The 24,570-nt window shown below is 46.0% G+C and overlaps 1 protein-coding gene across 1 annotated transcript; it reads left to right on the top strand.

Moving 5' to 3' along the window:
- The first annotated feature begins 1,164 nt into the window (after window positions 1-1,164).
- On the top strand, window positions 1,165-6,478 carry LOC140216808 (uncharacterized). The gene is made up of 7 exons (XM_072287369.1): window positions 1,165-1,707; window positions 1,879-2,164; window positions 3,167-3,499; window positions 3,580-3,719; window positions 3,799-3,951; window positions 4,041-4,752; window positions 5,118-6,478. The coding sequence occupies exons 1-3, from the start codon at window positions 1,251-1,253 to the stop codon at window positions 3,222-3,224; spliced, it is 801 nt and encodes a 266-aa protein (XP_072143470.1). The 5' UTR covers window positions 1,165-1,250; the 3' UTR covers window positions 3,225-3,499; window positions 3,580-3,719; window positions 3,799-3,951; window positions 4,041-4,752; window positions 5,118-6,478.
- The last annotated feature ends 18,092 nt before the right edge of the window (window positions 6,479-24,570 follow it).

Below are 24,570 nucleotides of genomic sequence, written 5' to 3'. Positions count from 1 at the left end.
CTGGTTGTCACTCGTTACTAGACCACCATGTGCGACGTAGGCAAGCACTGTGCCTGAAGTCGTATAGCTGAATAAGCTGTATGCAATTTGTAGTGCGTGAATGCCCACTGTTGTCATATGGATCTTAGCCAATGTACAGTGTATTGTCTGAACCTTATGCGGTGATTGATAATGGTCGCCGTGTTATGTTTCTTCGATGTGGCGACCTGGTTAGCTGCATGGGCAACAGTCTCCCGAGGTAACCATCTGCTCCTGCAGTCCACACAGCGACAAAGACTCCCAATTTACATGCACCGTAATTGGTGCTCTCCCCATTCAACATTTCTCGCTGCAGCCGCCGGCAAATTATGCTTGTGGGCCTTCATCGGCCGTGATGTGCCGTGAGCGGAGACAGCACACGTTATTACGTGGTCCGAAGTTGATAGCCACATAGGTGGAAAGGCCTGCAAAAGTGGCTGCAAAATGGTGATGCCCACATTGAGAATGTGGGGCACCAACAATGAGTTACACATTAGCGGCCCCCGAAAGAACAAAAAGAAACGTGCAGGTTGGAAAGGCGGGAACGCTAAAATGCCGTTTAGTCCATGTCGCTGTGTTGGTTGCGGCAGCAGATGCCTTGCGTCACCCGATTGCTTCGCAATGTAAGTTACGGCGACTGTTAATGCAAACAGGTGGTGCACTGCCCAGTTTGCTTGCGCTACTGATTGTCGCTCGTTACCAGATCGCCATGTGCGGCGACGAAAGTGAGCAGTTTACGCATCTCGACATGCAAATTTTATTTCTGATCTTGTATGAGAAGGTGCACTGCTTTTCTTCTGCCAATAAAGTCGCACGTCCTGTTCACTCACTTGTGGCTTGTTTGTATGGGCGTCAGTAGAGGCTCTTTAGTCTCCTGGCCATTAAAACGCGGCAGCTGAGGCATGCCGCAAAGCCAGCGAGGCGAGCACGGCGCGTACCCAGCGTACGGCACCGGTATAAAACGGCCATATTGAATGTTGTACTAAAAAAAAAAAAACATTTCCGCTTCCTGTTTAAGTAGCGCCATCTGTCGGGCCCCCTACTAAGTTCCATGCGCTGCCGCTTCTTATTTTCGAACCACTGTGGAAGGTACAGTTTCCCTTCTCTAAAGTTGTTCTTTATTCTATGTGCGCAGTGCGAGGCGAGCTGACTGATCGGGTGCGTTCTGTGCATGTGCTGTGCTATTTTTCGAGTGTTGGGCTGTTTGGTTGAAGTGGCGGGGTGGGACAACGATGCCGAACACGTGTTGCGTGCCGGGGTGCCGTTCCGGCTACAAGGGCACGACCGAAAAGGTGTCGTTGTTCTGTTTACCTAATAACAAGGAGCAGCGCGAGAAATGGAAGCGGGCCATACCGCGGCAGGAAAGTGGCGGTTTTAATTTCGAATCGAAGTATACGCGTGTGTGCGCGAAACACTTTGACGCCTCGGACATCGTCACTGCGTACAATTTCAACATCAACGGCGACGACGTGTCCCTGGAGCGTGAGAAGCCGACGCTTAAGACTAACGCCGTTCCAAGGATTTTTGAAGGCCTTCCAGCGTACCTGACGAAGCCCAAACCTCGGTCCCGCTCATCGACAGTTCGACCCTCACGCAAACGACCTCGTGAGTTGTCGGGTACGGTTGAAGAGCGCCGATCATCGCCGACGCCGTGTTCAGACTGGACCGATGCTGCATCAGGGAATGACGGTATGTTAGTCCTGTTTACGTCCGCGCCATCAGGTGTGGCTTACTCTTTTGCTTTATGATTGCACCCATAAATTGCTGACTTCTTGCCGTCAGTTTGAAGGGCATCGGTCATTTGCAGGCTCTAGCCTGCAAAATGTCGAACTACATAACTTCGTTCTTTTTCTTTTACAGACTTGGCGCTCAGTGACCCGGTGGAAAACCACCACACGGACTCGGCTTCTCAAACAGACCGCGTGATTGGCTGTGCCAGTTGTGCTGAAGTGCAGACGTTGAGGCGCCAGCTTCGAGCCGCGAAACAGCAGCTTCAACAATGCCAAGGAAAACTTGCCAAATTCCGATTGCAGTCTGCCAAGTACAAACGGCAACAGCAGAACCTTCAAAGCCTTTCAGATCGCGAGAAATTGATTATTGATCAGTGTGTGATGAAGGCGAGCGCAAAGTCTGCTCGAGCTGTCCGGTAAGTTCGATGCACTGCATCACATATATAGTATGCGTGAAGGTGGTGGAGTCTTCGTGTGCTAATTTTAGGTACATAGACGAATGTCCATGTCTATCATAGGACAGTGGAAGCTACGTATTTGATGTGTTTTGAACGAATGTTGGTCGCCTTCAAATGCAAATCAATGCACAAGACCACTCAGAAATGATACCAATTTTTCTGCTTGATTCCACAGTATCGAACCATGTAGCAACAATTTTTGTCTACGGTAAACGTAGAATTCTTGACTGCTGGGAGCGGCTTATTCACACCATCATAGCACTGTGATCTTGCTGTTTCCATCTTTCTCAGCACCTTAATGTTATTCTCTGGAGCATGTTTATTAACAGATGCTGAATGATTGTTATTATGCACTGGGTACTATTACACATTTTAGTTAGAACTTGGGAATGCATGCACACATATTTGCTTGATTATTCGTTGTTCCATATTGACAATGCACCACAGCTCTGTGTTATTTGTAGTGGTCTGCTCTCTTTTAGAGAATGTTTGCCTGCACGTTGACATGGTTTGCATGATAAGCACAGTGCATTATGCCTGCTCACATCACCTCTTGGCATACAGATAGCCTTGGTTCACATCAGTGTGTTTATGCTTGGTAGCATCAGGAATGACTCTGGTAGCATGCTTGAGCATGTGAATGAAATTTGCACCCTTTCCTCGCCAGGTATAAGAAAGACTGGCTGTATGACTGCCTTCTCTTGAAGATTAAGTCGACCTCTGTATACACATATCTTCAAGAAAATAACTTTCTGCCCCTGCCGAACCCACGCACACTGTACGGCTACATGAAGAACTTGAAAGCTGATTTTGGGTTTGATGCACACATATTTACCATGCTGAAGGAAAAGCTGCTGACTTCCCCTGAAAGAGAAAGACGAAGTTGGAAAGCGCATCTCTTAAACTGCATGTTGTGCTTGTGCCTTTCTGAAATGATTCAAATGACAATTTCTTTTTCAGGTGTGCTCATGTTCGACGAAATGAGTGTCAGGAAAAGCCTGCACGTCAGAGAGTCTGACATGAAAGTCCTTGGAAAAGTTGACTTTGGTGAACACACCAGGCCAGGAGACCATGAAAAAAATGGTGATCACGTGTTGGTCTTCCTGTTTCGACCCTTCTTGCATGGATGGTCACAAACTGTGGGAACTCTCTGCGCATCGAGCGCCACCCCTGGAGCAGTACTTGCGAAGCTTTTACTGCAATGTATTGTACACTTGTCAAATTCTGGAGCGGTTAATGATGCAGTGACATGTGATAATTCGACAACCAATCGGTCAGCCTTGAGGTCCCTAGGTGAGTATTAAATAACATACGACTTGTGCTGCAGGCCAGCCAGGAAGACTTAATTTGATTAGTCGCACATTTCTTTGCAGGCATTCGTGGCGACATCAGAGACAAACAGGTGTCATTTCAGCACCCATGTGAGCCCTCTAGGATGATTTATACTGTCATTGACCCACCGCACATATTTAAGTGTATTAGAAACAACCTGCTGAAAGCTGGGAAGTTTCTGGTAAGTGAAAGAATTTTTGTTCCTGTTAGATACACGCTCGTATGGTTTTATCAGAAGTAATTTTTCCTTTTTCCTACAGCTCCCACAAGGCCAGGAAGTATTTCATCATCATTATGCAGAACTCCTACAATATGAAGAGCAGCAATCTGGACTGCGTGCTGTGCCAAAGCTCACAAAGGCACATATATACCCAAATGCTTTCCAGAAAATGAGCGTCAAACTTGCTGTTCAGGTAAGGTACCTTATGTTCAGGTGCTATTAGGACATGCTTTTGCACATTACCCACAAAGAACTGTGACAAGAAAAATTTTTTATTTCCAGTTGTTCAGTGAATCCACAGCTACAGCGATGAAATTCTACAGTGAGCAGGAAGCATGCACGAAGCTCCATGGGTGTGCAGCAACATATGAATTCACCAGGAGAATGAACAAATTATTTGACTGCTTGAACTCTCGGAGGCCTGAGCATGTGCAGTACAATGAAGCTGAACATGTTGCTGTAAGAATTACTCGTTTGGCCTCACACATATCTCTGATTTCTTGCTAAATACTTTATTACTTTACAAACACTGAAAGAGAGCGTTGCATGGCTCGACAGCTGCTGCAACTACATAGAAAGTCTGCCGAAGCAGAGGCAAATTTGCTTTTTGAGCAAGCCGACATGCGAGGCTCTAAGAGTAACCCTGCTCAGTATTATATCTCTTGCTGAGAACCTTCTTAAAGCAGGTTTTCGCTATGTACTAGCGGGAAAGTTTGGACAAGACCCATTAGAGGTAAACAAGTGCATCTTCCCGCATGCAACTAGGTAAATAACAACGCATTTTTCGTTTCAGAGATTTTTTCGCATTGTCAGACATGTTGCCGGTGATGGAGGACAGTCAACAGTCCAGCAATTCCTATTTATATATAGGATGCTTTCTGTGAAGAATCTTGTCCAGCCGCCCAAGCGTTCCTCAGTAGCTGGAGATGGTCCACAACTGCTCCTCAAGCTGCAAGATTTATTCAACAAAGAAAAACCTACTGGGGCCTGTCATGTGAGCAACAATATATTTGGAGCAATGTTTCCTGAACAGAATGAAATCAAGCAGGCCTTTTTATTTCCTTAACTAAGTGTACATGTCACAGTTCTTGTTTTGCATAGAATTATGTGCAAGTTCCTTCATTTCTGGCCACATTAAGCTGTATGGGCATCGCATGTATGGTAGGACACTGTGCAATGCATGCATATCAAGAATGGATGCTTTTGCAGCTGTTGATTTAGAAAAGCCATGCCTATTTTTGATAAAGGCTAGTTGTGGTTGCCATGGTAAAGCTGTATAATAATACAAGGCATCCAGTAAATTTGTTGCATTGTGTGTGGGCTGTTGAGCACACCAACAATATGGTATTTGTATTTCAGGCTGGTTCTTTGGCTATTCTTCTGGATGAAGTTCTCTTGGAACCTGCAGAAACGGCGGAGGAGGCTTCAGTTCTCTGCCATCAGCAGTCCCCAAAAGAATGCATAATGGATTACCTTGCTGGCTATGTCGCAAAAAAGTTTTCTTCATTGAGCTGCTCAAGCTGTGTAAGAACAATGAGAGGTTTTGAACGAGTGGCAACTGACCTGATTCTTGCCAAATTCAAAGGTGGTCCACAAGTGCCTTCCAGCCAGCTAGTCGCTCTCCTCCAAATTGTGGAAGATCATTTGGAAGTGTGCACAGTTGACAAAATTGCCTGTTCTGATGTGTACGTTAATATTGTGGAGAATGTTTTGATGGACAGTCGTACTACTACAGCCGCTGTCGGCTGCAAATCGCACTTTGTAAGCACCACTGCAGAAGTAGTTCAGTTTTTTCTTAAGACCCGCTTACACAGCAAATGCAAGCAAACGGGCGAGCTTCATGTCCAGCAGGGGGTGGTAGAAAACCAACCAGTTGAAGCGGTACCAGTTAAAGGGACTCAGTAGGTATCACGATTATCGTGTAAAGGTGACCACTTACAAAAAATTGCAATGCTGATGATGAAGGAGAACAACGGTGTTGCGAGATCTTATCAGGGCATTGATGACAAAAACACATTTGCTTTATGCTTTGTTGCAACCTCAATTTGTGTTATACCAGGATAGAGTAGTTCACAGCAATAGCGCCCTTACCCTGACCATCTATGAAAGGTATAGCATTAAATTCCTTTAAATGCAAGTGTTAAAACAGAATAATATGCATTGTTTATTTTCCATTGTTGTTTAGTCTTGGCTATTGATGGGCTACAATTCTTCAATTGCACGTACTTTTAAGTCTATAAGCTGCTATAAGTAGAAGGTTATTAGCACACTGTTAGCTACATTTGCATTATGATTTGCTGAGCAAGTTGTGTTTGCATGTTTAAGTAACAGCTGAAGAAGTAGAAAGGTGGTATCTCTATCAAGCCATTTAAAAAAATTGCTGTATTTGTGATGTGGCTACTTGTGTTCGTTTGAGAGTTGTTTAGCCGTGTGTTATGAAATGCTTATGCTTTACACTTTCTTGTTTATAGAAACAATTGACTATGCATTCTGTATTTATTGCCATTCGTTTGCTGGTGTTTGTTTCCTGCCCCCCAATGCATACCTCTCAAGTTTGATCTTATTTCTTTATGCGTATTATATCAGTGCCATGCTTTTAACAAACTTCTCGCATTGTGAATGGTGGACCATTTATGACCGGACGCCTCTGTGCTATCTGTATTTCGCTCCGCTTATTTTACATGATAAATAAATGATCGTGCTTGTATGTTGTTTTTGCACCAACACGTTGTGTTTCTTTTCTTAATCGAATTATAAAGTTTTTTTTTTTTTTCATTTTTCGACCATGATAAGAATTTCAGGACCGGTGATTGCAACATTTTAACATATTGTAAATAGTTGCGAATTAAGAACCAAAATACCTAGTCTCGTCGTTTCTGCGTCGAAACCACGAGCAGCGTGAATAAGTGCTGGGCTTACTGACGCTTCTAAACGACTGCTTGCTAAGGCAATTGCCTAATTACAGCTAGTTTCAACTGTGCAGGTCCTAACACTTCAGGTTCGCCTTAATCTATTGTTAAAAGCCGCACCCTAGACATTTAGTAGCGAAGTTCGTCTTTCATTAATCCTACCTAAATCTTATTCAGAAATGGCATCGTTTTGCAAGAGATCTTAAGCGCACGGAGCAGCTCAGTTCCCTTTTCTTTGTCATTAAGTATACTACGGCAGCAGCCCTTTGCAATAACAATGTCATTCTTTTGATCTCCTTATAAGATACTGCCCACAGTCAGAGTCCTTCTCTGCCACAGTTTAACAGAAACTGAACAGCTGTGCTCGGCGAACAATCTGGCGCTATGCGCAATGGAGCACTGGCGCTCACTCATCTGGTGATAAGTGGGACCACTGGCGTTTTGTTGCGAATGCGCGGTGTTTAATTTAAGGCAAATATTAAAAAGCGGAGCCCACCGAAGCGTTGAGGCGAACGGCGGTGATGATGAAATCCGGAGCGAGACCGCCCGGCCGTGTACAGCGGACGCACTTCGACGGGGGCGAAATGCAAAACACCCGTTTATTTAAATTTAGGTGCATATTAAAGGATCACAGGTGGTCAAAATTAATCCCGAGTCCCCTACTACGGCGTGCCTCATAATCGTATCGCGGTTCTGGTTCTTAAAATTCCAGATCTTTCTTTTTTTTTTCGGTCTGAGACCACCGCAAGCTCCATGTTATGAGCAGCTTTTTTTTTTTCATCCCGTGCGCTCATATCATGGCAGAAGACGCGCTCAGGCATTAATTTAATTATATTCAATGTTAAAAATAGTTACGTGCAACTAAAGCGATGGTTGAGGAAGTTGAGAAAGCTAGAATACCGAGGCTGCCCCACACACAACCACAGCGGTAGCGGCGTTCGCATGCCCTCTCATGCACGGTTGCGCCTCTAGCGGCGGGCGCTGGCGCTATATGAAACTGAGGCAACAGTTTCGTGACCAGAAAAAACATGGAAGGACTCTGATATTATGAATACTTGCAAAATAAAAACCCTGTGTCATCATCTAAACAGCGTGTTTGTACTCTCGAGCAGATAATGATTTGAAATGGAGGAATCGCATGCATCCAAGCTTTCCTTGACAATATTGTTAAGATTCATTGCGAACTAACATGCCGTTAAAGGACCACTTCGCTCCACGAAGAGAGAGAAGACGGTGCATGCCGCGGGAGATGCTGTCAGGCATTCTGCGGTAGCAGCTGCCTACAATTATTGTAATATTCCATTTCATCTCTTCTTCGTGTACTCGTAAATCCCCGTGACAATTTGGTGGAGCTGCACCGAACCAGAAGTGACGACACATCGTGGTCACGTCACGCGCCATTGCAACAGTTAGGTGTCATCGTCCAACCGCCATGGCATTGCTAGCCGCTCCGACAGCTACAGCCATCTTCAACCGACTCAGCCATACAACAGTCATAGGTTTCGCCGCTTCTAGTCTTTTGAGCCGTACAAAGCCGATGCCACCTCTACTCCGCACAGGTGCTCCCCTGCCCTGAGGTCACCAGACCCATTCGACGCTGGCGCGTCCTCCGTCGTCCCCATCGCCTCTACGACGAGGCCCGACATCCCCACCCAACCTCCGACAGGGAAACGAAGGGATGCAGCTCTTAAAGGTGATGCTCTATCATGGAATTTTGCCTCAGGTCCTCTCCTCGTATTGCGGATTCGACGAAACTTGATCAACGCTGACGTTGACGGCTTAACTGTTTCCGCACTCGTCGATACTGGGGCAGAAACCTCCGTGAGGAGTAATCAATTTCGTCGTCGCCTCAAGAAAGTACTTGCCCCGCCGCTAGTGGTATTATTCTCTTCACGGATCTCGGCACTTTTTTCTCCGCAGGAGAGACTTTCCCCTTCCACACAAGAAGTTAAATAGAGCGCAGGCATTGACCCTCAGATTATCGCAAACAGGCTCGTATGCCAGCCCAGCTTTATTCCACAAAATTTATCCCAACACGTATGCCACAAGTTCTTGCAGGCACTGCATATTTCGCTAGCCTAGACCATATGCTCTGGCGTTGCACCTCGTTGCGAGGCACGGAACAAATCAATGAGGACAACTGGCTCTCCGCTATCAAGAGCCCCGAGCCGGGGCTCAACGACGCGCTGTCCAGAGTGCCCACGATGCGGCGGTCGGGCCTGGCCTGAGTCTCCCAATGTGGGAGCGGCCCGCAGCGCACTGAGTCGCGTACATCAGGACCTTCATAAAAGTTTTGCATCCATCCATGCATTAGAATGTACGCAGCACGTATCACCATCACTGGTCACCATACACCTGTTTTGTTTACTGTTATCGAGCAATCCCCCAACGACGTCATTATCGGAGTCGATTTCTTGTCGCCGCGTGCCGCCCTCAATGAATGTGCAGCCGGAGTCCTTCCACTTCAGCTTCCGACTTCCTGGCGGTCATGACTGGATGTTGTCGCGTAGGCCTGTGCGACCTTAAATTGGCACCTCTTACTAAGTTTCATAAGACCTGCCACCCTCTCCTTAATGCTATAGAGTTCCTGCATTTTACCAGCCATACCCTTATTAATCAGGAATGCGGCTCTATTTCTCATCTCTCCTCTAAGCCCCGGTAGCACAGGACGTTCCCGCTTTTTATCACTATATATGCTTTTTTTTCGTCCTAATGTCACTGAGCCCTATTATATCCCATTTACTGCACGCTAGTTCCTCCAATAGCACAGCTAGACTCGGCTCACTAGATAACTTTCTAGCGTGAAACGTTGCGAGGTTCAGATTCCATTGGCGGCCTGTCCGGATCTAGAGATTCTTAGCACAGTCTGCTGTGGTCGCAGCTCTGACCGCCGCCGTGGTCAATTGGTTCGCAGCCGCTGGGGACTGATCACCGGCGTTTGATTGTTGTATTCACATAGCAGGTTGTGGCCAAGTACTGAACCAGGGTGGCCAATCCTGCTCTGGTGAGGGAGTGCGTTACCGGTTCTGGTCACCGCGATCAAGCCCTAATGCAGGCCTTTTCATGCAATTTTATCAAGAGGCGGATTTGTTTGCTTTAATCCGGTAGAAAATTGCGCGGCACCGGAATTTGAACCACGGTCCTCTTGCACGCGAGGCGGACGCTCTACCTCTACGCCATCGCTGGCATTTCATCACTTGATGTAATATTACTCAAATGTTTGTGCGCATAAACTTCCTGGCTATTGCAGTAAGTGAAATTTGAAATATATTACCCATCTTTTGTTAGAACACTTCATGCACCGCGTTTGTAAAAGGCACGCGAGATTTTTGAAAGCATCCGACCAAAAATAAATGAAGTATTTATCTTCACAGATAATCGGCTAGTGCGATACAAGTCTGAAAATTGGTCCCCACGAAAGATTACGAGAATCTTTCATCCGCAAGCAAAAAAAAACGATGAAAAGCGACATCTTATTGGTTAACTCGGAAATAAAAAATATAAATGTACTTATGTAGAGTTTAGCTGTGAAGGTTTAAATATTTCGCAGATTGCTTTACACGTCGGAAGTCACCGCCCCTGTTCCAGGAAACGCCTTTTGTAGTTTATATTCATTTACTTACTCATAAGCGGCTGAAACGTATTATCGAGCGTAATGGGTTGAACAAGATAAATAAATGATACATTCAGCAAAAGACTAACTTTCCAAATATACATTGTTAGCTGGTGGTAAATTACCAAAACGTTTCAGTGCACAACAGGAAGACAGTTTTACAGTATTACCTGTAATTGAAAACAATTCAAAGAGAACGTACTCTATCATTAACAAATTCAGGTTACACAATGGTTGTTAATGGTCCACGAAACATAAAATTATAAATACTGCTTACGATTTCTGGATGAAGTCGATAACATTCAAGTACCCTTCAAGGGGTGTGCGAGTAAAAAAGGCTAACAAATATTAGTGTGACAAGATTTGATGCATGTTTTATAAAGTTCATCGATGCGGTTGGATGTTTGTTGCGATGAGATATTGACACATGTGCTTGTTTATCTTTCTTCTGTGAGCGCTGTTCACCGGCTAACAAATGTTGAATGTTATAGCTCAGCGCATGACGCGCCTGCATGCTTTTGAAGTTACGCGAAGGCTGCCGTTCATTCTATCTATTGTGTATGTGTCACAGAGTGCATGCCCGCGTCCCTCTCGGGATGGCCGCCATTGCCGCAGCAGCAGCAACGCCGCTTGAACGGCGATGGGGAAGAGAGCTTCCCATTGTCCCGAGCTCGCACGACCTGTTTGGTCACGTGTTACGCCTGAGCGCGGCGGAGGGACGAGGCGGCTCGGCGAGCCGGCAGAGCAGTTTGGAAGACGAAGCAGCGTGGTCGTGCACCGGGAGACAGCTGAAGATGCGGTCGGCAGGCTGAAACCTCCAGGCCGAAGTCTTCGCCGTTCGACCGACAGACGGTGCAAGTCCGTCAGGATCTTCGGCAGCGAGGTACCAGCAGCCCGACGCTCTTCAGACCGGGATCTCGGCAAGCACGCCACAGTTAAGCCTCGTGTTCCAGCCCGCTCTCAGAACTTTCCGCCGGACTCTCTTTTCTAATCGCATTTAATCTTTCATTTGTTTATCCATCGCGTGTTAATTTTTGTATGCTCTGTTAGTGTAGTGTTTGCCGCATTTATTGTCGCGTGTATTTTTCATTTTTGTCGCGTATCTTTTGTTTATTCGCGAGTCTTAGCAGCTCCCACGTGGTGGGCTTAGTGTCGCGCGAGTGGCGTCAGGGCGTGTGTTGTGTGACCCGCACGCCTTCCGCGAGCTAGGACCCACTACTGGAAGTTTGCATGTTTTTTTTCCATTATGTCTCGGACATGATTTTATTTTATTAAATTGAATATGTTAGTGGTACGTCCGCCTCCCGTCTCATGCCTCTGGTTCACGGTCGATCAGGCGTGGACCTTATCGCCGGTCAGCAGTCGAACCCCTCACTAAACGCACGCGGGGTGGGTTTGTTGTCGCCCCATCCCCTCCGGTTCGGAGAGTGCGAATTACCCCACCATCAATCTTTGACAACTGGCGTCCGCGCGACAGGACTCGCTGACCGCGATCTTCCGTGACCACGAGGCATAGCGGGCGGAACAGACGCGTATCGCGGAGAGCGGGAGAAGGCCGAGATATGGCTGATGGACTCCTCGAGGAATTGGAGCGCATCGTGGCCGTCGGTAGGCAGATGGGCCTTGAGGGGCCAGCGCTCCGGGAGTTCTTGCGCAACATGCGCTCCAAAGAGGACGCGGATCGTCGTGAGCGCAGGAAAGCGCGAGAGCTACGACAATGCGAGGCGGAGGAGCGCGATGCGGCACGGTCTTCCCAGCGCGTCCTCGAGTTAGAGAGGGAAATTGCGCTGTTGCGCGCGAGGGAGGGCCGTGTCGAGAGCATTCGGAACACAGAGTGCCTGCCGGGCTCGACCGTCGCCACTGACCAACCTCATCCCTCTGGAGTGAGCTTTGCGCAGGTTCGTGCACAGCCCGTATCCTCCCTCGTGCCTAAGGCCTTCGGTGCCGGGGCCCTCGAAGCGAACGAGAGGCCGGTGCTTCGGGAATCAGGCGGTGTGGTGGGTGACGATGGTCAGAGACTGGCCACGAAAAACGTCAGCCGCCGCGCAGGCAAATGGTGCCGACATCCCAAGCCGAGAGAGGCGGCGAAGTGTGTGGCGCGGCGGAGGCTGGCGAGTTACCACACACCGTGGGGGCGCGAGGTGAGGACCCCTAGCAGACTCCGGAGGGTGAGGAAGAGGCCGCGCGAAATGGCGCAGAGGTCACGGAGGCGTCGACAGAGCTCGGCGGTCGCGGAGCGTTGCTCGTCGCCGCGAAAGAGAGCGCGAGCGATATATTCGCTGCGGCAGGTGCCGTTAGGCCGCGCACTTCGTGGCACCCGGTTGGTCAGGCGCTGCGCGTGGGTGAGGACCGGGCAAGGCTCAGTGTGCCCCAATCACCGAGCCAAAAGCAGGCAACCGGGGCGCGAGGTGACATGTCGCTGTAGAGCGGCTAGTGCGTCTCCCCACCTATGCGTCGGGAAGGCTCGGGGGACGGCAGGAATGCGACCGCAGCGAGTCCGTTTGAAGAGCAGGGGGTATTGAGCAGGGCAGCCGGCACTGTGTTGACAGCTTATATTTGTTGAAAGTGCCGCGTAACTTTTTTTTTGTTTGATTGCATTTGTTAACGAATTAATTTTTCTGCCCTTCAATTCACCGATCTCTGTTTTTTGTTTGTGTTTTCTTTTGTGTGTGTGATGTGTGTTGCCTGTAGAGTGCGCGTACCGGCTTTGCCGTGGTTTGCGCCAGTCACAGGGCCCAAGGGGACAATACCTTATCGCATGTATTTTGAATCTGTGGATTCTATGGAGCATTATCTTATCATTAGTTTTCTGTTCTCCTTTTTGCGTCTGAGTTGTGTTGCGGAGTGCACTGACTGGCTGAGAGCGAGGCGGCGATGTGCGGGGACTAGGGCCTTTTGCGGAGGACTTCCCGAACCGTGACCCACACGACGACGTGATTGTGCGCGTGCATGACTATGTGATAGTTTTGAATGTTATTGGAATAACATTCTTGTCGTCGGGGTGGTGTCACAGAGTGCATGCCAGCGTCCCTCTCGGGATGGCCGCCATTGCCGCAGCAGCAGCAACGCCGCTTGAACGGCGATGGGGAAGAGAGCTTCCCATTGTCCCGAGCTCGCACGACCTGTTTGGTCACGTGTTACGCCTGAGCGCGGCGGAGGGACGAGGCGGCTCGGCGAGCCGGCAGAGCAGTTTGGAAGACGAAGCAGCGTGGTCGTGCACCGGGAGACAGCTGAAGATGCGGTCGGCAGGCTGAAACCTCCAGGCCGAAGTCTTCGCCGTTCGACCGACAGACGGTGCAAGTCCGTCAGGATCTTCGGCAGCGAGGTACCAGCAGCCCGACGCTCTTCAGACCGGGATCTCGGCAAGCACGCCACAGTTAAGCCTCGTGTTCCAGCCCGCTCTCAGAACTTTCCGCCGGACTCTCTTTTCTAATCGCATTTAATCTTTCATTTGTTTATCCATCGCGTGTTAATTTTTGTATGCTCTGTTAGTGTAATGTTTGCCGCATTTATTGTCGCGTGTATTTTTCATTTTTGTCGCGTATCTTTTGTTTATTCGCGAGTCTTGGCAGCTCCCACGTGGTGGGCTTAGTGTCGCGCGAGTGGCGTCAGGGCGTGTGTTGTGTGACCCGCACGCCTTCCGCGAGCTAGGACCCACTACTGGAAGTTTGCATGTTTATTTTCCATTATGTCTCGGACATGATTTTATTTTATTAAATTGAATGTGTTAGTGGTACGTCCGCCTCCCGTCTCATGCCTCTGGTTCACGGTCGATCAGGCGTGGACCTTATCGCCGGTCAGCAGTCGAACCCCTCACTAAACGCACGCGGGGTGGGTTTGTTGTCGCCCCATCCCCTCCGGTTCGGAGAGTGCGAATTACCCCACCACCAATCCTTGACAGTATGTCCTCGGCGAATACTGTATTATCAGATTTCACGTGCGACACGAATTGTGCAATAGTTTCTGAAAACCATGCGATTACACTAGAACCTTCGACTTGCGATGTATCAAACCCAACGTGCTTGACCCGCTGAATAGATTCCGACGATCGCCGAGCGTGTTCACTGCTATCGCTGCGCTTTGAGTATAAACTAGGTCTTGTGGGGAGAAGTTCGCCCAATAAAAAGTTGGTTTCGTCATCCACAGTTTAGCCATTGCGTTATTACCCGTCACTACTACGTGGCAGTATCAATTAGACGTTTGACATTCAAGCTCAGTGCTACGTGCGGTTAGAGTAGCGATTATATCATAATTTGAAAGTGTTAAACAAATAATTTTGAGAAGTTTTAATTACGCAATAGCTAACTGGAATCTCATACGGTGAATAGATATTCGAATTCCGTTTTTATTTCAGTTTTGTTTTGAGCAATATCAGAGGTAATGGTGCCGTATAAATGTATTGGGGCAAAAAGCCCAAACTTCATTTCGCATTCCTTGTGAGGTAATATAGCTTGACCATGTCAGAATGGCGGTAATATAAACCCCTAAATAATTATACGAATCTAAAAGTTCTAACGCAGTCTTGGCAAGTAAATACACAGACAAATTTCGCATATTTATTGACAAGCATATAAATATGCATTACTAGGCGTTTATTTCCATGAGGCAATGGCTACAGCAATTAGTTACGGCATCATACTCACAGAGAACTCCATTAATTAATCAATATTAACGGGTTCGGAATAATTAAAAACTTCGTAATTTAAAGCTGTTGTTTGCACTTACTACGTTCGACATTTAGTCGTCACATAGGCATGTTCCTTCGTTTCTTAAAGAAGAAAATGTGCAGAGATACTTGAAATTTTGTCTCCTTTCAAGTTTAAGTTACGCGCTCAATCGATATTGGTTCGAAAGGTGGGTCCTGATGACATCATCACGGCAGACGAAATAGCAGTCGGCTGCCTGCAGAACCAACGCGGCATTTTGTGCGTTAATTAGGAGCTCTGCACATAAGTAGTTGATACTGCTTGGTTCTATGTAAATGTGCAATACAGGGCCCATATTAGGCTTCGCCATTGTCCTCGATTAGCGTAACAAGACTTCGTGCATTTCGAAATGGCGTACATCATGTCAAATGTGCGTGCATGGTTTCATTCGTGTCGGTTAATTGAGATTTCGTAAGAGCGTCATACTTCTGTGTTTATGCATTTTTGGGGAACGACACCTGACACTGCTTTTCAGTGTGGAGAAAAGGGGCCTGAAGTGGGTACACCTTGAAAAATTCCAGATGGCCACAAACTGCTTTAAATGACACTTCGTCCAGAATGATGCTGCAGGCATTTAATAAACAAACAATCATTCACATTACGGTGTACGAGTTGTGTGCCTCCGTGATGTTTCCGACGCAACAAACAGCCATTGGCAATGGTTTCAGGCTTCCGCCGTTTCGCACTTTAGTCTCGACAAAGGGTCTTCCGTTTTTGTTACACAAGCGACCGGTCAGCAATTTTCAATTGGATATTAACTTTTTCGCAATTAGCAACTTATAAGAAACATTCAGGGGTCCTCGCATTCTTCGGATTCTCAGGTTATATCTTCGTATTATTTCAGCCGCTTGCTGAACCGTATTAGTTTGCAATATGACGCCTGCAATGCGCATTCAAGTGAGGCGCCTTAAAACATTCCGGTGCACGCGGCTCCAACATCTTGCAAATAATTTACTCCAACCGTTATAGAATATTAGAAGGAACGATTTAGTTATTTTTACCCAAGCAGTCGCTCATTTAATTAACAACGCTGCCTTCTCCCTTCTTTATTTACTCTCCATTTCTGTGCAACAATACAGATATATTCCACCGACAAATATATTGTGCGAACTCGAACTTGAGGTGCCTCCTATCTCAATATACAGAAAATCGGCAATGCTTTTGCTGCTCAGACACTGCGCCAAATTTGAGAAAGTTTGTTGCATTAAAGAAAAAGTTACAATGCAGTGATTTCAGAAAGCGATTTCTTTAGGCTGTCAACTTTTTCACAAAAGTTGATAAACATTGCAACATCTGAAAAAAAAAATCTAGTGCAAAAAAATATGCAATTCTGTAAACTCTACAAAATGTTACAGCTAAACCGTACAAAAATGTTGTAATATGCGGCTCCTAGAAATATACTACTAATTTTTGAATACTACATGCAGACATTACCTGAAATAAACATACGTCATAAATTCGTACAGCATATTTCTTCGCATTAGATGTTCTAACGGATACAATTTACAAAAATGCCATGTTTGATTTTTATTGTGAGCTATGGACTAAACTTCATGCTTCCATTTTATTTTTTTCAGATTTACCGATTTCCGCGAATTCTTGCAAAAGATTCCATGGCCTAAATCAAAATTCTGCTTGCTGCAGTCCTTGTACTTTAACTTTGTCTGAAATGCGACAAATTTCATGCCAGCATGTTCAGCGGCTCTCACATAGAATATTACTGTTTTACATACACTGAGCAGCTGGAATCAGAGATAGACCTTAGCTTAAGGCTTCCTGCTGAACAGCGCTTCATGCAAGTTCTATAGAAAATCCATGTTCGAAACGATGGTGTATACGGCGGCAGAGATACACGAAATAAAGGAATTAAAGAAAAAGAAGTATTTGCCGGAAGCTCATCTCGGCGAGACATCTCATCCGCAATACCGACAATGTTATGCTCAGATGTCCAGCCAAATCACCGAATCAATGCCATTCGAGCATGTAGCTGGCCATCTTCAATAGAAGGCCGATACATAAGCACACTCGCTTCCAGGTGACGAGGTGAAGTGACAGCCTCGGCGTGTGCCACTTTCGATTGAGCTTTGTTTAGTTGCGCGTCTTAGAATGCGTCATGGAGGGAATTTCGAGTTTTTTAAGGTCGGTACGCCACGTGGTGGAGAAAAAAGGAAAGAACGAAACATCTCTAATTCCTGAGTTTATCTGTAATAATGGAAGAAGAAAGGCCGCTGAAACGACATTCGTTTTTCTTCGAGCACTGCTTTTTCCTTGAAGCCTCCGTCTTTCTAGGAATTTGCCTTGTTTGGAGCTCCATCTGTAAAGAAGACATTGAAACCACATTGGGAAGCCCTACAGTATTATTGCATTTTACAACCACTCTTTCCTTCTGCAGTAGCCATCGTATGGCATGCGTCTTGAGAGTTCGTTGGGCGTGCTAAGCGCACGCGCATATGTGTTTGGCATCTTGGGGTGCTATGGCTGGAATGCTCGAAAATTACTTACTTGCTTGTTTGAGAGGAATGCACGGCCCAAAGTTCTGCCTTTATATGAGCGATGCCGGAGGAGATGCCTGCGTATTTAACTGCCAGTGGTTATTTAGGGTGCCACTGGAGATTAGCAGATGAACGCTTTCATTTCTTTCCCCAAGATTAATATGCGTTCGCCGCCGCAAAGTGGTTATTCGAGTGGCGACCTTTAGCCCCGCAGCGAAACGCCACAACTGAGCCAATTGAACGAGATATATTTCTTATATTTACACTGGCGCTTAGTTATCAGGGTGATTTCTTTATTCGGTTCAGAAGCATGACCTCCACGTAACTTTAGCGTTCAGAACGAAAAGCAGTAGTTGCTTTTAGTGACGAAATACAAAATAAATTACTGAACTTTTCTACACTGCGCCAACATCGGAATGAGGACTAGGTGCAGCGCAGAGACGTTGGGAAGGCGTTTCAGCCGCAACTTGTCTGGCCTAAGAAGTCCTGGCAGATCCATCTAACGGCGCTGAAAGCGTCGACGCCGCATTTCTTCCTGACGTCCCCCAGGTGGACGTTGAACAACAACAACGCAGATCGGTGATGGAGCGATCCAAATATCCGACGGGCTTTGGTGTACTGCGTACGAATGCAGATTCCTAGGTTGAGTCTATCATTCGCCACCAAGAGCACATAATTCACTAAATACACACGCACGTTTTCAAAAATACACCGACACAACATTGCGCTCAACTTCGACACTCGGTTCTGCGAATATCTTAGCCATATCCGAAGCCACCTACCTCAGAGACACATCTCCTGGGAGCCGCACAACTCAATGCGTTCATCAACCCTGCCCGACTCTTCCTGTGCCACTGAGAAAAGGCGTTCTGAAGCCGTCTTGCACAAGAAAAACAGGGCAAGACATCTCCAAGTAACAAAGACGGCTAAAACACGTCTTGTCAAACTGTTTTTGTTGCTAAGAAGGCCAGAAAACGCTTTGCGGAAACCTTTAGGAGGTTTTTATGCTGACAGTCATTCGGATGAAAGTACAAAACATACGTTTCGGTGCATTCCTCTCCTGTAAACGATTGCTGGATGTTTAACAGCCTAAACAGCGGCAGAAGCTGCACTTGAATAACGCTCACATGCACCTCCTTTCCTTCTGTGTCTCATTTTACGATCCTGGAAGGCGCACGTTCTCATAAACCGCACCAATTAAGTTGCGCAGTCTTTCGGGTCATAGCGTCTGTTCGTATTTGACGGACATAATACACAACGCAAACGTAAAAAGCAGCGCTATTCTTGAGTGACAAAGCGTATGTGAGCTTACACACGTGACTCAAGGCCTATAACCTCGGTAATTCAGAACATGTAAAATGTGAAAAATAAATTCATTAGTATTAGGTGCCAAAAGCACGGTTCCGAAAACACTGTTAGGTGCCGAAAACACTGTTAATGGAGACTGCGGATTCGTTTGTAACAGCTGCGTTTCCTAACATGCACTTCAATGCAAGTACACGAGTGTTTTTACCATAGAGTTTCTAAATAAACTCTAGAGGGAAATGTGGCGCTAGTGTCTACGAGGGTTCTCTTGAGCGTTGCCTCAACCTACATGGGAATGATGCGAAGTACAGGCTTCGGATTGACTTCGGTCTTCAGACTAGTGACGTTTGCTTCTGGCGCAGTAAACAAAGCTATACTCAAATATTATCTCGTAAAATCTAATTCTTTTTCTGCAGTATGTTATATAATGTACAACACGCTACATAAACTTTGTATGACTTTGAGATGGAAGCACGGTTTACTATGGTTTGTCACCAGGACACACCAGGGTATGCATACTTGTGCGATTCTGTTCTCAATTTAACGCCAAAGAATAATTATTTATTCATTTTTGCAACAGCAAAACAACCGTGCATGTACTTATATAAAAATACTCATCAAGTATTTCTAGAAATAAAAAGGTTGTATTGTGACAAAGCGTTGCGCCCTTGAGCGGAATGCTACAAGTGTCGTCTGCTACGACGCCTGCTCGCTGCAAACGCGAGACTTTTCTCGCAGACGACAGGCACTTGCGAACTCTCTCGCTCTTTCAAAAGGTTGCGTCGGCTGTCACGATTGCTGAACGTCTTCAAGTACTTTTAACACATCTGCTGCAGTTCTAGCTAGGACGCTAGTGGCCTCCTACGAGTATGCTTCATCATATTTTATATTGGAGTACCGCTTCCGAAGCGTTACAGCGTGGCTTTGCGGGTACACATTGTGTGACACTAGACTTTCCTACCACAAGTAAGTTTGTGTTCTCAAAGTCCTAAAACACGCATTTCAATGAGCACATAAACGAGCACATAATGAAGCCCTCAATAAAATTTGATTGTCAAGCCACTAGAAGTACAACTGTATATGTCTTGTATCAGTAGCGCCTTCTTTGTCCTATTCTGAAGTTTCATGAAGCACGTAACGCTACAGTGCCAACCTAACGCACTTAACAAACCAAGGTCCAAACGCTCAAAACATGTTCTTTCAACGTTTACGATGCCGCCGCTTTCTCTTCACGGCTTCGACGCCACACTGCGACACAAGCATCGTCCCAGTCGCTGGCCCAGCGCGCTATCACCACTCCGTGCAACATAACAAAGGCAGGGAGCTTTGCGTTGCACTGTCCCACTGCAGGTTATAGCAACTGCGCTTGGAGCGAAACCAAAACTGCCAAAAAAATTCTTGTAGACTAGTTTGCCAGTCAATAGAATGCCAATCCGAAGCCTGTACTTCCCATCATTCCCATGATGGTTGAACGATCGCAGCGCCAGATTTGCCTCTAGGTATACTAATATGAAACTCTATGGTTTTGACATTTCACTCCCATCGCAGACGCAACCTCGAGCTGAGCAGCGCGATGCTCAGCCAATAAGCTACAGCGGCGAGTAACAGAAGGTATGTGCTTTCCTAGAGCAGTAGCGCAATATTTAGTGTGAACGCTAGTTTCAGGCACATGGATCCGCAGTTATATATCTTATCGCAGATGATCGCGCGCAGTCACGCGGGTTTGTACCGGGCCGTCCTTCCGCAGGATGTTACAGCCGGATGATCTGAAGTGACGACGCGACAGTGACGGTGGACGAAGAAGGAACATACACACACACATGGTGCCACTTTCAACAATGTTTAATCAGGAAAAAAAACTCCGCTAACCCACTATTTACATCCGGAGTTTTTATCACGATTCCGGTTCAGCCTCGTCGCAAGCTTTTTCCTTTTCTGCCTGAATCTGCACATTGAGCTGCACTACAAATGCGTTGTGAGGTATTCAGTCCAGTAGAAAAATACAGTATTACCGCATTGTGATTCATTCCTAATCCATTATACTTTAACCATCAGATTTGACAGCAAAGAGGGCAGCGAAAGCGTCCGTCAGAACCCGCTTTGCGTTCATTGCAGGTTAGCATTCCTTTTGTTACTACACGAGAATCATTGGGATAGCTACCTCTATGCTGCCAAAGTGAAGCTCTCGTGTGTGACAGATTTCTGTAGTCATGAGCGAATTAGCAATGTTTCGAGAAGAGAGGAGCAAGGAGATGCTTAAATTCAAATCTGATATTTAGGGAGAACTAATACAGGAACTAAGCGACCTAATACACGCTGTGAGCTTTTTCAATGATGAAGTTGAGAAAGTAAGGGGAGATAAATCCAATGTTGTGGGAGATAACATGTCTCTCAGGAGCGTCAATAGAAAGCTAGCAACCGAGTGTCAAGATTTGAAAACAGCATTTGTCCTAACAAGAACAGAGAATCACTGCATCCTAACATACTCTCGCAAATGTAACGTTTAGATTAAGAGAATACCGAAGCTTGCGGATGAGGACCTTGGTAATACTGTTCACGGAATCGGCGAGCTGCTGAATGTGGCTGTCACCAAAGATGATGTTGATGAGGGCATTGGAAACACAATTTTCGTTTTTCGCTTCTAATTCAATTTTAATTCATCTCTTTGACATCATACAAACGTTGCCTCGATGCTTTCAAAAGTATTGTTTTCGCCCATGTAAATTAGTCGCCATACGCACAGTGCAATTTTTATAGAATGCCTATCAGCGTCTTCTTCTTCTTCTGCATCTTCACACCTTCCAGTCCATAGTGCAACTAGGGGTGCAAGTCTGGGCTACATAACTTCATAGGTTTTCATAACTTGTGGCAAGGCATCACTCAGTTAAATGAGATAGCAAATGGTGGCGTGGCCTTGAGAGCGCGTGGCATTGTGACGTGACAGGACTCCCTAAACGATATTCTATGGAAGGAATCAAAATTTCGGGTTGTGCTCTCTCGGGCTTACTCTATGCAGTGACTGTCAGAGATATGACGGCTAAAATTTGGTCTAATCAGGACAACAGAGTACGCCGCGAAATTCTCGAGTGCGGATACCCCCAAACTTTCATTCCTTGCACGGAACCTCGTCCAGGAAGGCCAATAGTCTCACTTGGCCGCGCGTCCTTTAGTTGATGTTACTGTTCATTATGTCCCACTGGTGAGGCCTTCGCACATGTTTTGAAAACCTATGAATTCAGCTAGGCACACGTTTCCAATCGCAAGTTGCAGCATGTACTGGTGCATGTTAGGGCCAGGCTCCAGAAGAAATATTTCGACGCCGTGGTATATATATACCATGTGCAATACTGCATTTGCATCAACAAACGATTCAATTTCAAAAGCGCTTAAAACAGAATGTGCATGATGTCAAAACTAAAAATGCCGCTTGCCTATAGGCAAGCAACTTATTTACAGCGAAGATGTTTATTCGGACCATTGCCGTGGTTGTCTGACAGCGCTAAAAAGGGGCCACGTGACCTAGCGGGAGAGGGAAAGAACAGATGAATAGGAAGAAAGGGATTGGAGTGACCCATTTGAGAATGCTGTCTCATACGCGAATCTTATATGGTTGTGAAACGGTGAATTTTCTGCGATTGAGGCAGATGGGCATCGAATTTATCGACGATTGATTCGACCCTGCCACGAAAGAAACAAATGTTATGCTGGCAGTTTGGGGCCAACGAACAGTGCCCAGCGATTCAAACGCGATAATAGCAGCGCGTGGCTTCCCAGCAGTTCCGTGCCGGCCGCCACGTCATACGTCAAACCAATCATCAAATCTATTGTAGTGTCCGTATTTCGAGTGGTGGGCCTAGCGCCCAATATATGAAGCTTTGGATTACTCGTTCCGCCCATTTCATCCCAGCTACAACTGTGGGAAGACCACGAGTAGTGCGTACTCCTGAGGAGGTAGCCGCCTAGCACGAACGCCAGTGAGAGTTGACTCGTGAAAGGGCTCGTCGTTCTAGGGCTGACCCGGAGCTGGGCGCCAGAGATGCCGAGTTTAAACAGCAGCGCTCCTAAAGCATGCGCACCGTGCGAAGCACGCAAAGGTGAAAATGAGTCAAAGGAATGGCGAAATAAAAGATTTGCAATATAGACTGCTTGCGAAGTTTGACTTGCACCGTGTAACACTAGGTTTAATTAACACAGCTTCGCCGTTCGACCATCTTCATGGGCTGGAAGGGGCGCTAATTTCTTTGGCATACTTTCGGAGGACATGACCGCCTCTAAACATGACACTGGCCTTCACTGACAAGGCTTTCGTTATCGCCATGAATGTAACTGCATTTAATGGCAGTATCTCGGGTGCTTGATATCCAGCCTACAGAAAAACACTGAATCGCAGTGATCACACTACTCCCTCAGCACACGCAAGATACCTAGTTACAGTTACGTTTGCGAACAAAGCTTCCTCACAATTTAGGGGGTCTTCTATCAGTTCAATGCAATAAATCCTCTTTATTATACAGTTTACCGGGGAGCCAACATTATTTCATCACATTAAAACTTCACTGCAATATTTTTTTAATTTTTGTTTATGTTACCTTGACGGCCCGAGGTCATTTCAAAGAGGAGTGGTAGAACGGGAAGCATAACAATCAAATATAAAAACTAAAGTAATTAATACATCAATTAGTGGTTCCTAAGTAGTCAATGTCTCAACTCAAATAAACGTCTATTTTTGAAGACAGATATTAAAGACACTGGTCAACTTGACAAAGATAAAAAGCCGTGCATGCGTGGCACAAACAGCCACGTGCGAAAAGAAAAATATGAAAAAGCCATGTCGTGTAGAATAAACATGCGTGAAAAACAAACTTTCGGACAAATTTTTCGAAAAAGCCCGCTTAGTTTTGCGCACTTAGTTGCAAATACTTTGCAATGTTAGTGAATGTCTGCAATCATAGTACGCCAAGTAAATCAAATGGCATAATAATTTTTAATTGTACAATGTGAGCTAATGCATTGCGGGAGCCTTTCTTATCGACAATAGCGGTAATATCACCGAGAAGGGAGTTTCATTGCTGTGAAGATCTGGGAAAAAGACATGACTGAAAGTGTCAGTGTGACCTGTTTGAATTCGAACTTTATGGAGATGATCGATGCGGCTAGAGAGATAATGAGACTAAAAATTATGTTTCCGTGAAAGGAGGAATGGTGATAACATTGGTGAACGAGAGTCAGACGTGCTATTGTTCCACGATATGCAAGTGATGGAAGGCATAGGTTGTCTTTTATTGATGTTATGCTTGGGCTACGATTTTAATTCGAAAAGATACACCAGACTGAATTGTTTTTAACAAGCTCAAGTAAAAAAGTATGGTTTTATGGTATTGGTCCCATAAAGCTGCAGGATAATCTAACATAGGGTGAACTAATGGCTTGCAAGTATCGATTTTATAGCCGATGGTGCCTTGTAAAGTTAGTGACGTACGTAACCGGGCGTTATATTAGCTTTATTTATTATATACGCTTTCTGAAGACTACGAGTTATATTTGCAGTATATTAATACTTAAATATTTGTATAAGTGCGTTCTCGGGCAAATTTGTTCCTTTGGCAAGTAGGAAGCGTGCTGGTGTCCCTGTGCACACTCATAACTTTACGTTTCATAATATTGAGTTTCATTACCCAGGTGTCACCAATCAATAACATAGTTAAGCCAAATCGAAGCACACTAGCGCTGTCGTTAGTAATTAGTCGACAATGTATTGCGCAATCATCGGCAAACAAATAAATTGAG

This window comes from Dermacentor andersoni, chromosome 3, assembly GCF_023375885.2.
Source record: "Dermacentor andersoni chromosome 3, qqDerAnde1_hic_scaffold, whole genome shotgun sequence".
In the NCBI taxonomy this organism is placed as follows: Eukaryota; Metazoa; Arthropoda; class Arachnida; order Ixodida; family Ixodidae; genus Dermacentor; species Dermacentor andersoni.
Note: the sequence above shows the minus strand (reverse complement) of the source record. Positions and strands in the feature narration are given on the sequence as shown.